Source organism: Desmodus rotundus, chromosome 7 (assembly GCF_022682495.2).
Source record: "Desmodus rotundus isolate HL8 chromosome 7, HLdesRot8A.1, whole genome shotgun sequence".
In the NCBI taxonomy this organism is placed as follows: Eukaryota; Metazoa; Chordata; class Mammalia; order Chiroptera; family Phyllostomidae; genus Desmodus; species Desmodus rotundus.
The window spans coordinates 96,276,417-96,301,545 of NC_071393.1; the positions used below are offsets into that span (position 1 = coordinate 96,276,417).

At 38.3% G+C, this 25,129-nt stretch overlaps 1 protein-coding gene across 8 annotated transcripts in view; it reads left to right on the forward strand.

Annotated features, from left to right (window-relative positions):
• IQCH (IQ motif containing H) overlaps nt 1–25,129 on the forward strand; it is a 185,429-nt gene that overhangs the window by 56,418 nt on the left and 103,882 nt on the right. For 6 of the 8 annotated variants that reach the window (XM_071221988.1, XM_045201370.3, XM_045201367.2 and 3 more), the window contains 4 exons: nt 894–1,014; nt 6,802–6,930; nt 18,116–18,183; nt 19,977–20,015. In XM_071221988.1, coding sequence (XP_071078089.1) covers nt 894–1,014; nt 6,802–6,930; nt 18,116–18,183; nt 19,977–20,015 — 357 coding nt within the window. Of the gene's footprint in view, nt 1–893; nt 1,015–6,801; nt 6,931–18,115; nt 18,184–19,976; nt 20,016–25,129 lie in introns of those variants that run through there. The other 2 variants (XM_045201371.2, XM_053927914.1) reach the window with 2 other exon arrangements.

Consider the following 25,129-nt stretch of genomic DNA (forward strand, 5'->3'; position numbering starts at 1 on the left):
TGTGTGTATCTAATACATTGTGTGACCTGAAACAAAGCTACTGACCTCTCTGTCTTGGTTCTTTACTGGTTAAATAGCAAACTGTTACCTAGTTCCCTCAGAAGTTATGCAAATTCATTAATGTTTGGAAAATTGCTTGAAAATTTAAGTCAGTCTAGAAATATCAAACAGTTGCATGCTCCCTGCGGAGGGGGCCCAGGTAGTTCATAACCTCCTACAATAAACATAAAACTATTGTTCTTGGGCTATAAATTAAATGTGATTTATATGCAATACCTATAATCTTTACAATCTAGACACCATTTAATAGGAACAATTCATGTCTCATAACTAAAATAAAAGCATTTTATGACTTTAGGAAAAGTAATCACCTATTGTGACTGATCCAGACACCACGTCTTACCCATTCCCGAGAGCTGCAAACATCTACTCGGAGTTTGTCTTTAACCCCTGAATGTTGACTGATATATTTATTTGTAAATGCTCCAGGGGTATTTTTTTTATCCTCAAAACTCTAAAATGTATTTCCTGGGAAATTTGCTTGTACAAAATTTTGCTTTACTCAAAATTTCTTCTGCCAAGATTTAGCACTTTTATATTGTAGTCATTAAAATTGAACAAAATCTTAATGTTCCTTTATTAACTACTATACTGACTTTGCATAGTGGAAAACCCAACATGTTAATTGGATTTAATTAACTATTTTAAATTACGCAAACTCCTGACAGCAGACAATAGCACAGGGTACTCATGAGCAATAAAATCGGAGCCGATATTGCTACTTTATTAAAACTTAATGAAACTATTCATAATCTTATTTATTGTTTATAAGAAGAAAACTGTTCATTTTGAAAGCAAAAATGTCTGCTGAAAACAAATTTTTGACCATCTAGGTGAAGGTTCAGAAGTTAATACAAGGGTCCACCATAAGCAACCTCACAGTTCTGCCCGCTTCTCATCGTGCGGATCCCTATTTCACCCCCATCCCGGTCTTACAAGAGGATGCCAGAAGAGGTCAGTGATTCAATAACCGTTCTATGTGTCCAGGGATCTAGAGAAGGGAGCATTGAGGTGAGGTTGCGAGCCTGAGTTTGAATGCTGGCCCAGCAATTAATTCTCCAGGGTGACTCAGATAAAGCCAGTCCTCACTCTGGACAGAGAAGGTTAGACAGATGAGATCACTCAAGGCCCTTCCACTTCTAAAGTCCATCATTCTATAGACCTAATATTGGCGGAGGTGTTTGTGCTATTACATATTAAAAGTATTGTGTTTAAGTGATATTACTGGACATGTTTAAGCTTCTGAGCAGATATGGTTTCTGATGCTATTTGGGTACCACTTAAAAATCTTATTTCAATATCTATTATGTACAAATATGATGCTAGAATTAATGTAATTAGTATTTAAACTATGCATGTCTTAGTTCAAATTCCAGTCATTGTGAAACCAGTAGATTCCTAGTTTTTAAGTAAAGGTTCTTTATTTCAGTGTCCCCAGTGCCTAGAACCATGTATAGCATTTTGCAGATACTAAATGTTGGTCGAATGAATAAGCAAATTAAAGAGTGAATGAATGAGTAACGAAGGACTAAATGTCAAAAGTAACCTCTTAACTTCTCCCTGCTGCTTAATTTAATTGCTGAAGTGTAAAGAATGCCTAAGTGGATCCCTTTTCATATCTCAAACATAACCAAGTGATATGGTCTTTAATTAGTTCTATCTCATTTTCTATTTGTTGTCTGGAGGTATTTTGGAGTTAATGTTAGTTCCCAAGGGTTCTTCTGGCACCTAGAGATTCAAAGGCTATAGCTCCTATAGCCTGGTGGATGGATAGCAAAGCTCAAGAGAACCCAGAATCATAAGTGACTCAACTTGCTAAGCTTCCCACAAGTATAACTATTACTTTCCTAGTTATGAATCATCATTGTTCAGAAATCTTTGTGATGTATGTTTTTACTTAGTTTACATAATATTGGGTTAGCCAAAAAGTCCATTTAGTTTTTCTGTAAAATAAAAGACACATTTCTCATTTTCACCAATAACTTTGTTGATTTGGATATTTTTAGTATGCTGGCTATCTCTCATGTGGTCGAACATTTGTTGTTCTCAATTAAAGTCTCAATTTGATCACTATCCACTTCAACTGGTCTACCCGACCATGGAGCATCATCCAGTAAGAAATCTCCAGCATGCAAAAAAAAAAAAAAAAAAAAGAAATCTCCAGCATGAAACTTCGTAAAACACTTTTGACACATTCTATTAGTCATGGCACCTTCTCCAAACACTGAACAAATTTTTTTTCACTTGGGAACAGTTGCATTTTCACCTTTCTTAAAATCATAAAGCATAATAATGCTTTAAATGTTGCATTTAAAATGCAAATGTTGAAAATATTGCATATTTCCTTCCATTCAATATTAAAATGGGTACACAAAAATTCACCAATTTTGCTGTTTTTTAAATGCATGTTGGTGTGACAGCTGTCACAGTACAATCTAACAAAATTGTTTCAAATGAAGTTAAAGACAACTAAGCACTACTAGAGCCATCTTATGGAAAAATGCAAGCAAACTTTTTGGCCAGCCCAGTGTTTACTCCCTGGGAATACTGAATAACATCAGCAGAGTTTCTGTTTCTTGCTTTATTGCCATTTTGTATTCTTCCAGTTCAGTTAGGATGAATGAAGCAGTGAACAAACGAATCGATCAATGCTTGCTTTAGCAAAAGACACAATAAAAAAAGTGCTACAAAACAAAGGTCAATCTAGAAACATGGGAGCTTGGTCTAGAAAAAAATCACATTTTTGTCTCCCAATCGTCCACCAGAGGACACGCTCCTCACCATGTGTTCATGGGATGCTTGCTACCTGTCCGGTTTGTGCAAGGTAATCTGAGCACGAGGACAGCACAAGTCGCAGAAGTGGAGATAGTGTCCAGAGTTTTTACATGTTCCTGACGTGCTTAAATGTCACTTAAGCCGCACTCTAGGTCTACGCAAGTCCAGTGTGAGGTGAAAGGTTCACAACATCCAGAAGAAGGAATCATTTTGAAAAATGCAGGGTAAACTTCCCTACTTTTTCTTGAGTTACCTTGCTAAATCCAAAAAAAAGAAAGTTTTGGGGTTTTTTTTTAATGATAAAGAATATATAAGGCTCCCAGTACACAACCCAGGTTTTCAATTCAGGCACTTTGTGACCTCAGGCAAGTGGCTCTCTGATCTCGAATAAACTCTAAGCTCTGTCAACAAGGCAAACCCGATCTGTCCCTCCTCCTTTCCCATCTCACTGCTTTGTCTGCACTCCAGCCACGCGGGCCTTCTCTCTGTTCCCTATCAGGTCAAACTCATTTTCACATCAGGCCCTCACCAGTACCTTTACCTCTGCCTATAAAAGGCATCTAGTAATCTGTTTTGCTTATTCCAAAACTTTAAAAAATAGTATTCTTACAGTCTTCTCCCATTTTGGTCAAAATGATCTCAAAGAAAATTTTCACAAACTAAGAGTAGTCTCATTAGGTGTGGCCTGGTTATTTACATAGAGGAAGCAGGGATGCTAAATCACCATGCAGGCCATTTTAAGTTCGCTCTGCTAGAAGTCTTCATGAGGAATCTCAGATAGAACTTTTCAAAACCTCTATTATTTACTATCCAAAGGCTAGAGATCAAGCCCAAGAAATTCTGCTCACTGGATTTCAACTGAAGGACCTATAAATTTGGGTAAATTCCTTTCTTCTGGAGCGACTTCAAATATCCTAAGATTCTTGGGCCTACCTAAGACCTGTCTTACCTGTAAACTTTGTACCTGGCCAGTTTTTCTGGGAGGTCTTTATAAGCATTGGCACCATAAAGTCAACCTTAGTTGACCTGATTAATGAGCATCATTCTTAAATACTAAATTTCAAGTTTTTCAATTATATTGATAATAAAAGGAGAACAGAGTCTTACTGACACTGAAACGGCTATATTGCCATTGAAAGTAAGGAGACTCAATGAGCGTTTCTGAATGTGGGAAGTGAAGGGGGCACATTTAAAGTTTGATTTCCTTATTTTCTGTGAATTTTAGTAACATTCAACTTATATAAACATTATTTCTCTATATAATTCAATCTGAACAGAGCTCCTTTAATTTAAGGGATTTTATAATCTATTCATTAATACCATTTGGAGACAGGAAAACATTCTACATTCACATTGAGAGAAAGGCCTTTCTGAATTATTGATATATAGACATATAGATACAGAAAAAGCTTATCACTTCCTTCCTACAATTTCAGCCACAGGTGAAAAATAAACAGGGGAAAACAAGAACTTAATGGTCTAGGTTATGATCTATTCTACTTTCCTGTGGGCATGAAATTCCTAGTTGATTTGAGCTCAGAATACACGGATAGACAAACAAAAGGCTGTCAAACTATGTCTCTGTTGTCTCTTACTGAGCAGGGAGGGAGTAGATCTCTACAACACATTAATTCATTGCAGATATCGCCAAATTCGCAGTCATTGTGGCTAACAACAGGAATAATGTAACAGCCATAAGTGAACCAAAAAGAAAAACAAAACACAAAATTAATAGGGGGTAGTATTTAAATTAGGAAAACAGAATCAACAAATTTCTACTTCCACTTTGAATTCACCTATGGAAGCCAAGAAAAATATGTGCCTGGCCTTGGTTCTGTATGGGCTGCACAATTTCTGGCAATTTCAGATGAATCTTTTGCTTATCTTGGTGGGATCTTCAAAATTGTTAAAGCATATTTTTTTAAAGTAAAACCATGACTCATACAAATATAAAATGAGATCAAAGATGTTATTTAACTCATTAATTGAGGAAACCGGTAAGATGCTACAACTGATTCAAAGAATAATCCAAACAACAGACACATTTATAAACCAAGAATACTGAAAGAAATTCGCAAGTAGATGTAAAACTGGCTTTTTGGGGTTGGGGGAGGAATTGTCCCTCTATGTGACAGAATTTATCGGCATGTGTATAAACAAGAGTTATGTGCATTGCTTTCAGTTTCCTATTAATTAACCTTAATCTCTATAGAATTATAAAATAGATTAACCCAAACCAAAGGTCAGATAATCTCTAGAGATTCCAGCATTTTAATGAAAAGCTATCTAGTAGTCTCTCTTGCTCATTCCATAGTCTTAACATTTTCTTTCCAATGGGAAATGCACACATGCGTATTTGTCTAAAAATTGAGTGAATTGCTTCAACCTATACTAAAGCAAGGGTTAAAATCATGCTTATATTCTTGGGATTTTCAGAGAATGAAACTCACTCTAGTAGTAAAAATACCCTGAATGAGAGAGAAGGAAGCTCTGCTTTTCACTTTTGCAAAAACAGGTGCAGTTCTTGTAAGTGAGATTTGATATTTATAGGCAGAAAATATTGTGAGAACAAAGAATTAGTCTAAATATTTTAAAACAATACTACTAATTTCAAAAAAGGCTTAAAGAGTTGTACATTGGATCAGCAGGTCTTAAGTTTTAAGAGCACAAAAGATGGACCTGGAGTGCTTATTTAAAATGTGGGCTCCTGGGCCTCAGTTCTAGTGGGTTTCAAACCTCAGGGCACATATTTGATAATGCAGATTCCCAGGCCCTGGCTGCAGAAATTTAGATAGGTCTGGGAGGGTGCCCAGGAATCTCCATTTGTAATAAAAAACCCACCCACACCCCCCGCCCGATGATTCCTCAGTAACTAAACTGAATATTTCTTTGGAATCATTGTTTTACAAGTGACATCATCTTTAGCCCTCCAGTCCTGCAGTGGTCATTTTTTCCGAATTCCTATAACACTAGACTTTAACACTCTTAATAATAACCAAACATAGTCATTAGTGGCCATAAGGCAAATGGAAGCCATATTTGTCCCTCTTAGAATGTGTGCCAACTTCTTCGGTTTAGTCCAGCTTGGTACACAGTTTGTGTACCAGGATTTCATCGAGACCCAGAGTTTTTTACTTTTCTTCTTGTTACATGACAGCAACAAAAGCTAAAGCCCTATCACAAGTTTTTTTCAAGTACTCCCCAAGTTTCTGGGTTTCTGGCTTCAATACAGTAGGTCTACCTTAATGAAAGTTTTGCTCCTGACAGCAGGCTTTGTTCAATTATTCATTTATTCATTGATTTATTCATTGATTTATTCTTTCTCTCTTTATTTATTTAACAACATCTCTTGTCCTTAAAAAGCCTCGGCTACAGCCATGCTGACACAGTGTGAGTTCTAGGAATTGTAAATTAGTTGTATTAATACTAACCATGTTGCCCAGTGACACTAAGATAACCTGTTAAGGCGTTCACGTCTTCTGGTGATATGAAAACATCTAAAAATAACTCATAAAATGTGACTCATTGTAGCAACAGAGGCATGGTTTCAAGCACACAGATTTTTCTTCTTTCAGAACAAAAGATCTCTTTAGTTGTTAAGACTGTGTATCTGATTTCTCTGAATTTTAAAAGGAATAACAATATTATCAGTAATTGGAAATGTCATAAGTATAAAGAAGTTTTAGTTTGCTTATAAATGATAATTCTACTTAAATGAAATGATCTTAGTACAAGTTTATTTCATATTACCACTCTTGGAAATGCCTTTTTTCCCCTGGGTTAGAAGTTAAGGCCTAAATATACAGGTACTGTAGCTATTTTTTCCATGCAAAGAATTAAGGCACTAGATATATGCTCACAAATAAAATGATGAATTGAGTAAGTTACACTTGTGAAATTTCTAGAGCTCAGACTTCGGGGAAATACTTAAAGTCAAACTCATATTCTTCTAATCTTCCCTTTTAGGGATTTTAAGTATGCTAGAACGAGGACTGATTCCACCGAAAGCAAGGATCACCTTTCAGAATCCACCCATTGTACCCAAAGCAGCTCCTCTGCATCATTTTGATGAAGCACATAAGATCCCCACTGCTGGTAAGAACATCTGGCCGGTATGCTTAGTGGGGGCTGCACAGAAATGACCTCCCACCCAAACCTAGTCTTCCAGAATCCCGCCCTTGTCTTCAGTAATAGGACAAGAGGAAAGCTGTAAGGATCTGGAGTTTCGCTTTACTGAATAAAGTAACTTTAGTTTCTTCGTAGAATCCCTCCTCAGGGCCTATGTTCTCTCTGTGTTAGAAAGTTGAGCTTCTCAAGGGGGTTGCAGCTCGGCTGGAAAAAGAAGACAACATGAAAAGATCAATACCAATACAAAGCAGCATAGAATACAAACCAAATGGATGTCAAAGTCTAATGCCGTAGGAGTTCAGAGCAATGCTTGCTGAGGGGTGAGAGTAGAAGAAAACTTTAATGAGGAGGCTGAATGAAAGGGAGTTTGGGGAAAGCACTGACCCGAGAATCTACTACCTAGTTGAAGAACTTCAGGCAAGCTGTTTACTTTCTTTTAATTAAAAAAAAATTATTACATTTATTAGAGTGGCATTGGTTAACAAAATTATATAGACCTCAAGTATATAATTCTATGATACATCATCTATATATTGCATTGTGTGTATTTACTTTCTTTGGGCTTCAGCTTTCCCAGTTATAAAATGAGGGGTTTGGGTTAAATCACTTAATCTGTTCAACAAATAGTTGTTGAATACTTGCTTTATCCAAGGTAGCATTTAGGGGCTGGGGATCCACTAGAGAAAAAGTTAGACAACATTGCTGCTCTCGTGGCACTTAACATTCTAATGGGAGATACAGACAGAAACCAGGTAAGTGAATGAGAATTTAAGTACTAGCAATAAAGTAATAATAAGTGATAAGCATTAGAAATTAAATGACGTGACTCAGAGTGATAAGGAGATGGTTACTTTGCCTGTGAGGGAAGGGTCAGTGAATGCCTTGCAGATGATCTCTGAGGCTTGAGTTGAGATCCAGATGATAAGTAGGAGCCAATCCTGTAAAGATCTAGGAAAGAGCATTCCTGATATAGGATAGCACAGGTACAAAAAGCCTTGAGGACCAAGGAGGGAATGAGCAAGGAGGATAGTGTGGCTGGAGGGCCAAGAGCAAGGCAGAGAGGAGAAGGAGATGAGGCTGGAGAGGTAAAGGGAGATGACATGATGTAGGCTGGATCAGAGGCTATGAGTGGTCCTCAATATTCATTCTTCCCTACTTCCATAATAACAGAATTGTGGGTGGGCACATGCCAGCTTGGCTAAAGACTACATTTCCCAGGCTTCCCTTCAGGCAGATATACCACATGTCCAGCATCTTACTGGTGAGAATGTACATACAAGTAGAAAGGAAAACTTCTGACTATACCCCTAAGGAGGAAGGAGCACAGTCTCCCCTTTTCCTTTCCTCTTTCTGGCTAGCTGGGACGCAGATGTGATGGGCATCCGCTTTGGAGCCACACATGAACTCCATGTTGAGTTTGGCAGAGCTGCCCTGACAACCTTGGACTGTCTTCCTTTCAGCTCTTGTGTGAGAGAAAAAGAAACTCTTAATTTGTTCAAACCACTCAGTGTATTTTAGGATCTTTGTAAACATTTACACTAGAATCAGCATGGCAGCTTTTTAAACCATGATGAGGAGTTGTATTTAATCCTAATTACAATGAGAGCCCACTGAAAGCTCTAGATAATCTACTGAGGTCTGTCTGGAAAAAATCCAGCCCTCGTTAATATAACAAGAACGGTTTACGTGACATCGACATCAATGTAACCTGGCAGCCACAAAGAGTGGGATACACATATTGGAATACACATATGTGAACAATGACGACTTCACTGTACTAGTCAGTAAGGGTGGTAGATGCCGCTGAGTGAGCATGTGTACTGTGTGGTCATTGCATTCAAAATGAGTGAGTAGAGCAACGAATCCGTATCAAATTTTGTGTGAAGCTTGAACATTCCCCTGTGGAAACCATTCGGATGATTCAGAAGGCTTTCAGGGAGGATGCAGTGAGTGCAGCACAAATGAAAGTGTGGCACAGATGCTTCAGATGTGGTCGAGAATCTGTTGAAAGTGATCCATGTTCTGGGAGGCCTGCAACAAGCAGAACACCTGAGAATGTTGAACGTGTACGGGCTGCAATCAACAAAGATCAGCGACTCACAGTTCGAGAAGCTGATCTGGGGATTTCAAAAACTAGTGTGTCTGAGATTTTAACATAGGATCTTGGCATGAAACGTGTTGTGGCAAAATTCATTCCATGGCTTCTGCTACCAGAGCAGAAGGAACATCATGCTGCAGTTGCTAATGACTTGATTCAAACCGCTACCAATGAACCAGACTTCCTCAAGAAGGTCATAACCAGAGATGAATTCGTAGATCTACAGCTATGAACCAGAAATGAAGGCCCAGTCGTCCCAATGGAAGCAGTCTGGTTCTCCATGCCCGAAGAAGGCGTGGCAAAGTCGCAGCAAGATCAAGACCATGTTAACTGTGTTTTTTGATTGGGAAAGTGTTGTCCATCACAAGAACGCCCCTCCAGTGCAAACATTTAATAAGGATACTACCTCAATGTTCTTCATCAGTTGAGAGATGCGATGTATTGCAATGAAAATGGCCACAGCTATGGGCAACTGGTGACTGGCATCTTCATCACAACAACGTGCCCACTCAGGCATCCTGTCTCACACAGGGTTTTTTGGCGAAACATCAAATCTCCGAGGTGACTCAGCCACCTCACAGCCCAGATTCAGTGTCCTGAGACTTCTGGCTTTTCTCAAAACTAAAATCACCTTTGGAAGGGACGAGATTTCAGACCAGTGACGAGATTCAGGAAAATGTGACAGGGCAGCTGATGGTGATTCCAACAAAGGATTTTGCAGAGTGTTTTGAAAGTGGAAGAGATGCTGGGAAAACTGTGTGAGGTCCCAAGGTGTCTACTTTGAAGGGGACTGAGGTGTCATTGTCCTATGTACAATGTTTCTTGTATCTTGTATCTTCTTCAATAAATATGTCTATTTTTCATATTACACAGCTGGATACTTGCTGGACAGACCTCGTATGTCTTTGCCATCACTTGATATGTTAGGTTTGTTTGTTTGTGAATGTTAGCTATAAGATGAAAAATGTCTGAGGACCTCATGTAAAACATGATTAAAAACCAACAAAGATCAGAGTGAATATAACAGAAATAGAAAGTAAAAAGGCAAGAGAAATTTTATCAGTGAAACTAAAAGCTGTTTTGAAACAGGAGGGTGAGGTGATCTGATTTATGTTTCGACAAGATTGTTCTGGCTGCTTTACAGACAATGAATCATAGGGGAGAGCGAGGGGAAGCAAGACTAGTTAAAAGACTATTGTGGTGCATTGGATGAGGAATGATGGTGGATTGGAGGAGGATGGTGTCCGTGGATACGAAGAGAAGTGAGCAAATTCAGGTGATGCATTGCAGGTGGAGCCGTGAGGACTGGCTGAAGCATAGGAGTGGGGGAAAGAGAGGCATCAGGGATAAACATGCATGACTGTTTGAGTGAGCAGGTATGAATGTGCCCAATTTTGTCATCCCACTTCATCAACCCATTCTGTCAATGATGGGAATTTCAGTGGTTTATACTATCAAACGATTACGAATAATCCCACTCTAAGCACTCTTGTACATGCCGTTTAGTGCCCGGGTGTACGCACTGCTGTTGGATATATATCAAAGAGTAGCATCGCTGTGTCCCAGGGTACACACGTGCTCAGATTTTGTAGATAGTGCCAAACAGTTTTCCCCAGTGACAACGTTGACTTATTTTCCTGCTAGCAGTGTGTGAGAATTCCAGATAATACATATCTTTGTCATCACTTGATATTTTTGGTCTGTTTTCAAATGTTAGCCATCCTGACAAGTCAGTTGTGGGGCCTTTTGGTGGGCTCAGTTTCTATTTCCCTGACGGCCAATAAAGTTGAGCAGTGTTCGGATGTGTACTTATCATTCGAGGATCTATTTTTAAAAGTGAGTTAAGGCTTTAACCTATTTTTTTAATGTGTTGTATTTCTCTTTCTTAGTTATTTATAGGAATTCATTATATTTTCTGGGTACTAACCTTTTATCAGTTAAATGAATTACAAATAATTTTTCCTACTCTGGCTTGGCATTTCATATTCCTACTGGTGTCCTATTTTAATTAAACTTTTGAATTTGTGATAATTGTAGATTCACATTAAATTGTAAGACACAGAGAGCTCCCTTGCACTCTTTACTCAGTTTTCTCAAAAAATAACACATTGCAAAATGTGCATACAGTATCACAACGAGGGTATTGAAACAGCCACGATACAAAATTTTCACCAAATTTAAAACTTCTACCTTTTTAAAGACAAGTGTTAAGAAAATGAAAAGAAAAGTTACAGGTTGGAAGTTAATATTTCAAAACATGTACTTAATAAATTTTGTCCAGAAAATATAAAGAACTCTCGAAACTCAGTAATAAGAAAACAAGCAACCCAATAACATAATAAACATAAGATTTGAACACACATTTTACCAAAATAGATATGTAGACAGTAAATAGATACATAAATGCTTAACATCATTAATCACTAGATAAATACAAATTGAAACAACTTGTAATAAATTTAAGACAACTGAAATTATATCAAACTTCTTTTTGACCACAATGGTATGAAATGAGATATCGGTTACAAGAGCAAAACTGGCAAATTCACAAATGTGTGCAGATCAAACAATATGCTTCTAAAAAACCAATGGGTCAAAGAAGAAATCAAAAGAAATTTTTAAAGATATCTTGAGACAAATAAAAGTAAAAACACAACATATTAAAACTTATGAGATACAGCAAAAGCAGTTCTAAGAGAGAATTTTATAGCAATAAACATCTATATTAAGAAAAAAGGAAGATCTCAAATAAACAACCTAACTTTACATCCCAAGGAACTAGAAAAAGAAGAACAAACTAAGCCCAAAGTTAGAAGGAAGAAGCTAACAAAGACCAGAGTAAATACAAATGAAATAGAGACCTGAAAGACAAGAGAAAATATCAATGAAACTAAAAGGTGGTTTTTTAATAAAAAACAAAATTGAGAAAACTTTAGCTAGACTAAGGAAAAAAAGAAAGAAAACTCAGGTAAATAAAATCAGAAATGAAAGAGGACACATTTACAACTGATAACACAGAAATGTTAAGGATCTAAGAAACTACTATGAGCAATTATACATGAAAAAATTAGATAACCTCAAAGAAATGTATAAATTCCTAGAAACAGAAACCTACCCAGCCTGAATAGTGAAGAAATAGGAAATCTGAACAGACCAATTACTAGTAAGGAGGTAGAATCAGTAATCAAATACCTCTCAACCAAGGAAAGTCCAGGACCAGATGGCTTCACTGGTGAATTGTACTGAGCACTTAATACCAATCCTCAAATTCTTCCAAAAAATGGAAAAGGAGGGAACACTTCAAAACTCATTTTGTGAGGCAAGCATTACCTTCATATTAAAGCCAGACAAGGACACTATAAGAAAAGAAAATTGCAGGCCGATATACCTGATGAGGATAGATGCAAAAAATCCTCAACAAAATATACGCAAACTGAGTGCAACACATTAGAAGGATCGTACACCATGACTGAGTGGGCTTTATTCCTGGAATTCAAGGATAGTTCAACATATACAAATAAATAAATATTGTACACAATAACAAAATCAATGATAAAAATCATATGATCACCTTAATAGATGCAGAAAAAACACTTGGCAAAATTCAACATCGTTCCATGATAAAAATTCTCAACAAATTGGATATAGAAGGATTGTACAATATTTAGATATAATAAAGCCATATATGACAGCTGACGATTAACATTATACTCAATGGTGAAAAGCTAAAAACTTTTCCTTCAAGACCAGGAACAAGACAAGGATGCTCGTTCTTACCACTTTTATTCCACACAAAAGTGAATGAAGTCCAGAAGTCCTAGCAGATCTATTAGGCAAGATAAAGAAATAAAGCGCATTTAATCAGAAAGAAGTAAAACTGTCTCTGCAGATGACATGATATTTATATACAGAAAACCTTAAAGATGCCACCAAAAAATGATCAGAACTAATAAATCGGTAAATTTGCAGGATAAAAAATCAATAAACAAATATTAGTTGCATTTCTATACACTAAAACCCAACTATCAGAAAGAGAAATGTTTTAAAAATCCCACTTAGAATAACACCAAAAAGAGTAAAATATTTAGGAATCAGTTTAACCAAGGAAGTGAAAGATCTGTGCTTTGAAAACTACAAAACACTGATAAAAGAAATAGAAGAAGATACAAATAAATGGAAGGATATTAATATAGTTAAAATGGCTATATATAGTTGGAAGATCTAATATAGTTAAAATGACTATCCCACTCAAAGCAATCAGTGGACTCAGTGCAATCCCTGTTAAAATTCCAATGGCACTTTTTCATAGAAACAGAAAAAAAATTCTAATTTTCATATGGGACCACAAGAGACCCCAGACAGCAAAAGCAATCTTTAGAAAAAGAACAAAGCTGGAGGTATCACACTTCCTGATTCCAAACTATATTACAACACTCTAGTAATCAAAATAGTAAGGTATTGGCACAGAAACAGACACATAGATCAATGGAATATAACAGAGAGCCCAGAAATAAACCCATGTTTTCATGGTCAATTAATTTTCAACAAGGGGCCCAAGAATATTCAATGAAGAAAGAATAATCTCTTCAATAAATGGTGTTGGGAAAACCATACAATCACATTAAAATGAATGAAACTGGATGCCTCTTATACCGTACACAAAAATCAATTCAAATTTTATTGAAGGTTTGAACATAAGACCTCTTAAGAAAAAAGCACAGGAGGGTTAGCTCCCGACAGTGATTTTTGGACTTCCAACAAAAGCAAAGGCAACAAAAAATAAATAAATAAACAAGTGAACCTAAACTAAAATTCTAAAATTCAAACTAAAATTCTTCAGGCACAGCAAAGGAAACCACCAACAAAATGAAAAGGCAGCCTATGGAATGAGCTAAAACATAGGCAAATTACCATCACTGATCATCAGGGAAATGCAAGTCTAAACCACAGTGAGATATCCTCTCACGCCTGTTAGAAAGGCTGTCATCAAAAAGATAAATAATAAATGGCCAGCAAGGATGTGCAGAAAAGAGAATCCTTGTACACCATTGGTGGAAATGCGAACTGGTACAGCCACTGTGGAAAACAGTGTGGAGCGTTCTCAAGAAATTAAAATCAGTTTCTGGGTATTTATCCAAGGACAACGTCATTATCTCAAAAGGTGTCTGTACCCCCACTTTCACTGCAGCATTTTGCACAACAGCCAAGGTGTGGATACAAGTGTCTGTCGGTACGTGAACGGATAAAGAAAATGTGATGTATGTAAACGTAGGTACAAATATTGATGCATAATGGAATATTGTTTAGACTTAATAAAGAAGAAGACCCTGCCAGTTTTGACAACTTGGCTGTAACTGGAGGATATTGTGCTAAGTGAAATAAGCAAGACAGAGAAAGACAAATACTGCATGGTGCACGGTGCCACTTACACGTGAAATCTAAAAAAAGAAAAAAAGAAACAAACAAGGTCAAACTCACAGACACAGAGAGTAGGAAAAACTCATAGAAACAGAATAAAAAAATGGTTGCCAGGGACTTAAAGGATCTGATGTAAAACTTGATGACTGTATCTTAGTATAGTTTACAGTTGATAACACTGTACTGTATAAGTGAAATTCGCTAAGAGAGTACAACGTACATGTTCTCACTGATAAAGGAAAAGTTAAATATGTGAGATGACGGAGGTAGTCATTAACTAGATGAGGGGAATCCTTTCGCGATGGACACATGTGTCAGACGACCACGATGCACACCTAAAATAGCTTACATTTTTGTCAATTAAGCTTTCAACAAAGAAATTTTATTAAGAAGGCACAGAAATAATATTTAAATGAAAAGGCAGGTACTGTAGATACATAGAGTATTTTAAAAATTATATTATGATTATGCCAATTTTTTAATGAAGTGAAAATTTCCCTAGAAAAATCTAAACTGCCAAAGTTAACTCAAGGAAAAAAATACGAAACTTAAAGAAAACAATTTCATTAGGTAACTTGAATGGGTAGTCAAAAATATCTCTCTGTCTAGACACACCCATGCACACACGAAAATATCCCAGAGGAAAACGGCTTCCGGCTTTCTATAGGCAAATTTACCAACTTTAAAGGATCAGGTAATTTTTATTTTACACTACTGCTCAGGAAGAGAAAAGAAGGGAAGCTTACCAACTGATTTTATGAAGCTAGTATAACTTTGGTACCAAAACTGGGGAGGATAGTGCAAGAAAAAATAGAGAGGGATAAATCTCAGGAACATGCTAAATAAAAGTTAGCAGTACTCTTTCAAATTCATCCTGATCTAGAAAGAATGCGAGGAAGACTGAATATTACAAAAAGCTAGTAATAATTTACCATAGTAATAGATTAAAAAAGAAAAACCCTCTGGTCGTCTCAATATATGCCAAAATGAAAAACAAATCACCCACTATAACTCAATATTAATGAAAAGGGAAAAAAAAACCTCTGGGCAGAGTACAAGTAGAAGAGAATATTCTGACCCTGATTATTGTTTTCAACCAAACCCCAAAGCAAACAATATTCTTAGTAGAGAAACTTTAGAAGAACTCTATGTCTCTGTTAAAAGTAGAGATAGTTCAAGGGTGACCACTGCTGCCACCGCTAGTGAGCCCTGTCCCTGAGGCCCTAGCACATGCAATAAGGCAAAGAGTGGCGGGAGGGAGGGGTAGCAGTCAGGAATGCGTGTGACCGCAAACACCAGCAACCTTAACCACTGGTGGCTTAGAATAATAAGGTTCATTTGTCTCATACATAAGAAGCCGGGAACGTAGGCCGTCTAGGGCTGGTGGTGCTGATTAATGGCTCTCTTTCTGCTTCATAGTCTTCAGCCTGAGTTCATCCTCGTGCTTGCCACCTCGTGGCTCCAAGGGCTCTCAAGCAGATCTGGGCCTTAATGTACACGTTCCAGACAGGAAGAGGGGAAAAACCGTGGAATCCCCCGCATGGACTTCCCCTTACAACTCACTGGTGACATGGCCGCTGCTAGCTACAAGAAATGCTAGAAAAGTGGATGTCCAGGGATAGGGTTAGGGTCAGGATTTGGGACACACACTGTGTACTTAGCATGATGCTATCCTTGGTCTAAGCCGTTCATAAAAACTCTGTTCTTTATTGGATATTAAATATATTTAATAGTCAGGGCATACTTATACTAAAATGTTGTATGTTGTTTATCTACAATTAAAATTTAACTGTTCTTAAAATTTTTTTTCCTAAACTGGCAACGCTAGGAGCTGGGCATATTGTTACCCTAAAAAAACTGGAGTTCTAAAATCAGCATAAAGAAGGGGATGGCTACTTGACAGGCACGGAGCAGTAACTGCCACCACAGCATACAAGGTTGACCAGAAAGACAAGTTTTTCCCTCCTGGCATTAACGGGCAAAGTTTATCATACAGACTTTTCCAGAAGGGAAACTGAGTAGCAAAACTGGAAGTACCGTAGCGTCCGGCTTTGTTGAAGATGCAGACACATTCTTCAGATGCGTGGGTCCCACAAAATCCAAGGTTACATGAAATTATAATTTAGTGACAGAATTTGTGCAGGCGACTAATAAAAATTTTTAAAAATTGAGATATCATTAACTGTGGATCATCCATATGAAGTTACAATTTTTTAGATCTTTATCCTACCAGATTTTATCAACATCTGACTTTTAAAATTATGCCCACTTGAAAACTTGTCAGCTGCTATTTTTGTCTCAATAGGGGAATTTAACCATAAATTTCACTTGGCTGAGAGAACCTGAAAATGAAAAGACGGCAGATAGAGGGGCGACAAGCTTTCTGGGTAAATCCGTGGACTCCAAGCAGTCTGGGTACAGGGTCTGGACTGGCCTGCAGAAGCTGGAGGGCCTAGTCCAAGTGGATCACAGGGCAGAAGAACACGGAAGTCAAGGCTAAAACTCAGGCTTAAAATGGAGCCTTCATTCACTATTGCCAGCTGCCCAGACCCAGAGACCCCGGTGGGCAGTCTCGTGGTCAGGGAGGCTGCCTGGAAGCCAGGGAAAGCAGAGAAGTGGTAAAACTGGGTTGGTCTGATGCAGCAAACAAATCCCCTTTGTGGAGCTGATTTTTAGTGGTAAGACTCTGGAATTCCTGCTACTGTTTAAGAGATGGCCGAAGATATTCACTGCAGCCCGCTCCAGGCAACGTGAGAGAACTGGGTCCTCACGGTGTGAGATTCTACACTGTATACTGATGTGCTGTATTCCATCACCAGCTGTCAATTCGTTCCCAGACTGTTGCTAAAAACTGACAGAAAAGGGGTAGACTAAGGAAGTGAGTGGAAGGCATCCTCACTTACTGGACTCAACTAGCTATTTAAATAAATTATTTGTTCTCTTTCTTGGAAAAAGTAGTGTAAAGATTTTTCTCCCCTGAGATTGTCAGACTTGGGCTGTTTGTAAAGGGCAGGCGGATTTTCTGCCAGGCGACAGGAGGGATGTGATTCTCTCCCAAGATCCGTCCAGTGTGCGGGCCACACATGAAGGAGCTGCTGTGGACTAGCGTGTTCTCCGAAAGTTGTTGCTTATAGATTTAATTAATTTCAAAATAATATTTAGTGTGTTTTTAACTTGTATTATCTCCCCAAACCAGTTGAATTCTTTAGAACCACTTTTTTTTAAAGACTACACAATAGAATAGTCCATCATATATAGTGACATTAATTTACCTTTTCAACAAACTTGGCTATTTAAGGAAATCTTAAAGTGAAACATTTTTATAAGACAAATAGTACCCTCTAGTTTGCCTGCTTTTAAAATTTGCCTTTTCACCGAGGCAATTTGCAGAAGGCGAGCTGACCTTATATTCTGACAAAACTGTGGCCCTTCCATGCCTTTTGCTTTCCTTCTGAAGTCAGTGGAGCTCACAAAGTTTTCATTGACTAGATACAGGAAAGACTAATAGTGAATAGTCAGCGGGTGACAGAGTCACCTGACTTTAGAGGCTCAAACGCAATAGCATTAACCCAGTGACTCAGTCTCCCTTTCCGAAAGAGGTAACTTTGCACCGTCTTCACCCGACAACCCCTTTAGCTGGAGCTGAGAAACCACAGCAGGTTCCAGAAGCCAAGAAGATCCCTCCCAGGAAACACAAATTAAAGGTATTTCCATTCCTAGCTAATGGAGGAAAATCGTTCTTAATTATAATATTCTCAGTGAGATTCTTGGTAATACACATATGTTAAAGAATGACACCTTTCACACAGAAGTAAATACTCTTTCAGCGGTTTCTGGGATGCATTTGATTTTCCAAGGGGGACTGTTAGACAAGCAAACTCGGTCGTGACAGTCTCAGTCATGTCCAATTACTGTGAAGTGAGCGAAATGATGGGGTCAACCTGTTCTGCTAGTTGGTTGACAGTCCAGGAGTCCGCAACACAGTAGCTAGAACTTTGTATCCAAATTTGTGTTGCACGGTGTATGTTGTTGTGACGTCTTGCTGTTTTTCACTTGTCTTTGAGCCAAAGATAAAAAAGCAAGCTCTCCAATTTCGCACGGCTACCTTAATGAAGAAGGGGAAGGAATTTTATGTCCTCTAACATGGGGACCTCACAGTACAACATGTTCATCCCCACGGAGATTGTCCTGGCCTAAAGGTGCTGGGCTCGTGGAGCTTGCTTTCTTATGTTTATGAGGCACAGACAGACTTGTGATAATTGAAACTTTTCACCCTAGAAAGGAGACAGCTGGTAGTGTCTTTTTCGGGGCTTACCCTATGTGGTCATGTTTACAGCTGCTCCCATTTAAAAAAAAAAGAGAGAGAGAGAGAGAAATCAAAGAGTGGCACAGAAGAAATTAATCCCAGTGTGTCTACATAGTAGACCGTTACCTGTTCTTCCCAGACCTTCACCTTTCAACGCCCAAATCCTCCTCAAGGTGTTTTCACTGGATTTGCAGCACCGGTGGGCAGTTTCCTCTTAAGAGATTTCTAAGCTGTTTATGTAGCAGCATGTCATGTGACACCCCAGTTGCCATGGCAAATATTTGTGTTTCATGAAAAATGTGGGTTAAAAAAAAAATCAATGTAAATGGCCAAATCCCAAGACAGACAGGCCTCCAGGCTAGCGTTTGGCCTGCACCATTATTGTTTCAAACTCAGCTGTTTAACAGGCTGTGCGAAGGCCATGGGCTAATATGCATAATGGGAACAAGCAGGGGCACCTGTTTCCTTTCTCACCGTTCTAGCTCTCAGGGCCCACAGTTTTGCAGATAACAGATCTACAGGTAATCCAAATGACTGGGTTTTAAGCAGTAAGCTTAAAGCACTAAAAGCTTAAAAAAATTTTAAATGACATTTTCTGAATTAAGCCTGCCTTTAATTTCTTGTGGACTTCAGAAATCTTTTCCCCTACTGCAAGAAGTAGTGGCAGCTAAAGATTCCTTCCTGTGGTCCCAAATCAGTACATTTCGGAACTGAGTCCTCAACAGTAAATGTAATTATTCCTATGCGCTGAGGAAAGTGCCCTAGTGCGGGAGTTAGAAGGCTAAGGGAAAGGCTGTGATGTGCCTGGCCTGGCATGGAGCCAGAAGATCAGTCCCCGCCACTGGGTGGTGGGCTGCCACACCGAGAAGCCCTGTTTTGTAAATATTTCTCTGTGGGTCCCCTAGAAGTGGGACTTGGCATCTGGTTATACTGTTTTTGCAAATATTTACTTTGTCAAACTCTTTCTGCAGAGCAAACAGGGCCTTTGGCAAGCAGAGCATCATTGTCTGGGGCGGGGGATGTCTTTGTAATTATTCGCTCCTGCCTTCATGGAAAGGGGGAACAGGCTGGCCCAGTGGGGGAAGCTGGGCCAATGGGGTTGGGGGGCGGGAGACTATGCCTTCTATTTGTTTTGTAAAATTGCCCATGAGAGTCATTTTGATTTAAACTGTGTCTCATTCTTCATTGTAGGGGAAAGGCAAAAGGTCAAGAGCACATCAGGAGAAGAAGGTCTGTAATTGGTGTGACTAGTTGAAATTTGGGGTCTGTCACCTGATGTCCCTTCCTTTTGCTGCAGGGCAGAAGTATGGGAGGCAGGTTCGACAGCTGGAGATGGTCACAAAAGTTCTTTTGCTCTTCTTTTATAAAAGAAATTCTATCATGTTTTCAGAAAAAAAATGGTTTATTTAAAATGGAAAAAAATTTTTTTTCTCTGTGGGGACTGAATTACTTCTCAGGCTTTAGTCTAAAAATGCTATTTAGCGTACTCAAAATTTGCCTGAGTCACTTCAGTCTTCAACCTCAATCTAAGATTTCCATCTTTTAACTGCACTTAAAAATGAAATAAAATGTAAGACGCAGGATCGGTTGCTCCCCGGTGTGCGCATGCTCGTGTGCATATGGGTGCTCACACGCAACGCATGTGTGGCTAACACAAGGTAACACTGGCAAAATGAAATAGCCCCCACGATACAGCAAGTACGGGTCAGCCAGGAACCTTCCACGGGCCACGAATGAATGATAAAAGTTCTAAACTTGGAGTAGCAGAGAGCTGGATTCTGCTCTTACTAACAGAGAAACGTGGAGCAGGTCACTTAGATTTGCCACGCCTCCCTTTCCTCCTCTGGCGAATGGGAACACCACCACCTTTCCCAGAGGCTTGCCGTGAGGGTTTCGAGGAGTCAGTGGCACGTGTGGAAGTGCTTTGGACCTGCGAAGCACTTGTTACCATAACTCACTGGTCTATTTTAAAAAGCATCTTCTAGGCTTCCCCTTTTCAGTGATCTTATCAATAAGAATGTCAGAGGGAGCTTAGCCACCCCTTTTCAAGGGGAAAAAAGCCCACTTTGGGGGTCTCCTTATTTTCCTGCGAAGCTGTGACTGAACCGGGCCACATTCACAGCACTGATCGCTGTCCTGGGCCCAGACAAATTGCTCCCAGATACACTAATCAATGCAATTAGATCCTTCCTCTAGCTCCTCTTGACTCCTTGCTGTGAGGCAATTGTGAGCTTGCTTCTGCATTTAAAAATAGCATGTGCTTTAGGAACACGAAAGCATTATTTATCTGGAGTATTCATAGTGGCTAATGTTGACGCGGAGCGTGTTCTTAGAGCAGGGCACTAAGCCCCTTCCTTACCCAATGAGTGCTCACAGCAGCCGCCAAACCCCTGGGCTGTCCCTGTCCCCAGGCCCACACAGCTCATAAAGGGCTATAGAGGGCCCAGATGACAGAGTGAAGTTCCAGAGTTTGTGGCCTCTCCACATCCCAGGTTCTCAATTCTTTCCACTATGCAGTAGGTACTATCATTTCCCTTTTATTGGAAGGACCTCTGGATACAGAGAGGTGAAGGCCATCCAGCTAGAAAGTGGCACAGCCAGAATACAGAACTGGGCTGGGTGGCTACCAGAGCCCCAATGCATTAGCAATTTTTTAAAATCACCATCATTTTTGGTGGAAATCTTTCTAAAAGATATTACGTCTCTGCCTTCTAATCTAGTTTAACATTTAGAATATTATCCAATATTATGCACACACAACCAGTTTCTGGTGTCTTTGTTATTTGTTTCTTCCGATATCAGGACAGTGGTTGTCACCTGTGTGATCATTGCACCTGCTCTTTGGGGCTCTAACTTTAACAGCCTTTTCCGACTTCTAGATCCGTTAACCAAATAACCAAAACTCAAGAAGCTGAATGATAAATGTGAGTCAGTCAGGCTCTGCACAAGAATCCAAGGGATAAAATAATAAAATGTAATAGAGTGTGTAGTAACTTCAAGACATCTGAGGCCTTTATTTTCAGGAATCTAGTTTAAAGATTCAAAGGTGCTAAAATTGCCTCTCAGCCAATAAATCTTTTTACTATCTCACGGCAGTCATGTTTGCAACTATGTTAAGATCCACTTGATTTTAATTAATATTTTGATAATAAAAATATATTTTATGGGTAAAACAAGCAAATATATTTATTGGACATAAAAGTCGAAGTTAAAATCATGAGTGTGTTTGCTTCTGGGAATGGGCTAATGTGCCTAATGTGTTGTTTCCTTTATTTAAATACACATATAAATATACAAATAGCTTAAGCACTATACATTGAAATGTTATACTATAAATAACTATAAATATATTAATGTGCTATATGTTTAAAATATTAAAAATGTATATATTTTTGTCTTCTCTACTTAAGAGCTGTATGTCATAGACATGATTGTATTCTGTGTTATCTGACATTAGGGCTTCACGGTAAACATAACTCATTCTTGTGGAGATGGTTCTGGTTTAAAGGTGCTGGACTTTATCGCTTGCTTTCTTATCTTTATGAGCCGCAGAGATACATACATATCTAGAAGAAAAACAACAAAAGATTAACATCCATCCATGGCAGTTTTTTTTACATTAATCTCTATACATTTCCATATTTTCAAAATTTTTCCAAATAAAAGAAGAAAAAATAGAAGAAAATCCTATTTCCTAAACCATACTTCTGCTGTAAAATTTCCTTTTGTATGGAAAGAATAGGTTTGAGTGATTAATTTTAATGTCAGATTTGGGGTCTCACTTCTCTTAGTCATTTTGTCATATTGTTAGTTTCTTCGGTATTTTCCGAACATACACTCTGAAACCCCTTGTTAGAAAGCTGCGATATGCTATAGGTGAGTCAGCTCTAGATTTTAATCAAGCAACACGTGTGACATTGCACGTCTCCCCACCCAGCCCCACCTCACCCGTCAGAGTGAGGAGGAGACTGGACCAGGTCAGAGTTTCTAAGGGGCTTCCGCATCCCCGACAAGCCTGGCGCAGCTCCCCCAGGGTGAGGGGAAAGGCTGAAGTTCCCAGTAGGTGGGCCAAGGCCCTTCACCCCAACAGCTACTGTGTTAACCTTTTCACCTCCTTACAATCAAATTGTATTCTTTTTGAACAAAGAGTTGCAGGCTTAACAATGTAAACTATGAAAACCACCAGGGGATGTCTAGCAGCAGCTGGCTTTAACTCGTCCAGTCTAGGGGAGGAAGAAGCCTACTTTTTGAAGAGTGCAGAGTGTCTCCCCAGTTGGATTTGTGATTCTAGAACAATCCAGCCCCCTTTCTTGGCTTGTTCTAAAGGGTTTAAGAGCATGAGGTCCAACTAAGAATTAGAGCTCTTCAACCTGGAGATAGAAGATGAGATTTTTGTTTAAAAGTCTAAGGCTATTTTTTTCTCTGTTAGACTCACTTTCCCTCATGAAACCTCATTTAATTGATCATCCTAAAGTAAGAAGAAGAAGAAAAAAATCTGAAAACAAAAGTAAAACTGTGGGATCTCTTAAAACCATTCTCCATTTTCTGTTATTTATTAGAAATTGCTTCCCTCACCTTTGCATTTTTGAGCATGAAACTTTTGAATTAAAATTATTTAGTTTTATTTGCAAAACATTTCTTCTTGCATGAAGAAATTAACAAGAAAAAACTTATAAAATTGTTTTTACTTCTCTTCATAGCATCTTTAACTGTACATTTTTATTGCATGTAATTAATAGTTTTACTTATTTATACCAGGAAAAGGTGAAATTATCAGTAAGCCACAAGATAAAATCTTTACATTTTTCATTTTTACTTTTCATTTATTAAATTAATATGACCTGATTACTCGTAGAAAATTTTAAAAGTTCAGAAAGGAGAAAAAAAAGCCAAAATGTGCAAGAAAATTTTTGTCACAATACCACATATTTAAGCATTTGGCCTATCACTTGGTTGGTATCATACTATAATTCAGCTGTGATTTTACTCTTTTCACCTAACAATTTATCAAAGCCTTTACATATATAATTTAAAACTCTCCATAAAATACTTTAATGACCATGTAATATTCTATCTTAAAGACATAATTTTCTTAGTCATTATCCTTTTTTGACATTAAATTATCAATGTGAAATTATTATATTATAAATATTAATAAATGATGAAATAATTCCCAGTTGTTCCCTGTTGTAAATAAAATTGCCATGAACATTGTTCATATTTGTACACAAGTCTTTGCACTTGGGCTAAATCTTAGTGGTAGAACTCCTTGGTCAAGGGTAAGGACATTTCCAGACCCAAGTAGTTAAACTTTCTATTAGTGCTTCAAAACTCAAGTTATGAGTTTGCAAATAACTTGTGTGATCATAGAACAGCTTTGTGCTATAAATCCGGCCCAAGTGGCTATGAGCTTAAATTTTACTATTCCTCACTCATTCATTCATTTAATATTTACTGAGCTCTTACCGTGCACCAGGCACTATACTAGGTACTGGGGATACAGCAGTAAACAAAACCAAGCCAAGTCTTTGCCCTTGTGGGACCTATATTCTAGCGAGGTGGTCAGAAAACAGGCAGATATTTAATATAATGTCAGGTAGTGACAAGCGCTGTAAATTAAAACAAAGCAGAATACATATGTAGGTATAGAGGGTGTGAAAAAGTGGGGTGCTGTAAGAATTCTGCAAGTGTTCTTTACTGATCTGTGATCAATGCACTTGCTATACATACGATTTTCCTCAGGAAAACTGTAACGTCGAGCTTTTCTTTGAGTAGAGACCCTTTTCGGAGCTTCCTCTTTTCCCTTTACCCGCACAGAAAATAACGATGTGACTTTTTGCAGAAAACTAGGAATCGGGCTGCTTTTGATGCCCATCTTGTCAGGTTCCCTGTACTTATCATCGCCAGCAGGTTCCCCCCATCAATCATAGTTGTCCCAAGTGGCCCTTAACGATGCCACATTCTCTCAGAGAATATTAGAAGGGTAACAGAAAAGATGGCATCAATGCAGTGGTAAAACAAAACGTTTCTCTAGAAAAGGAAATTGCACATTTGACTGAAAATATACTCCATCTATTTAAAAAACTGTCCTGATTTTGTTCTATTTGATCTTCAACCGGAATTGATCCACTGAGTGTTTCTGTCCTGTGAGAATGCATCTAGGTGAGGATCTCTTTTCTCCTCAGGAAGTATTTCAGGAAGACTCATTTGAATAAAGATACCTTTCAAAGCCATTGCAGAAATTATCCCTAGAAAATTGCCGCTGATCTGAGTGGCCTGTGCACGCAATTCTCTTCCTTTATATGTCTCCGCTCAATGAGCTCTCTATTTTTGCCTTTTATTCT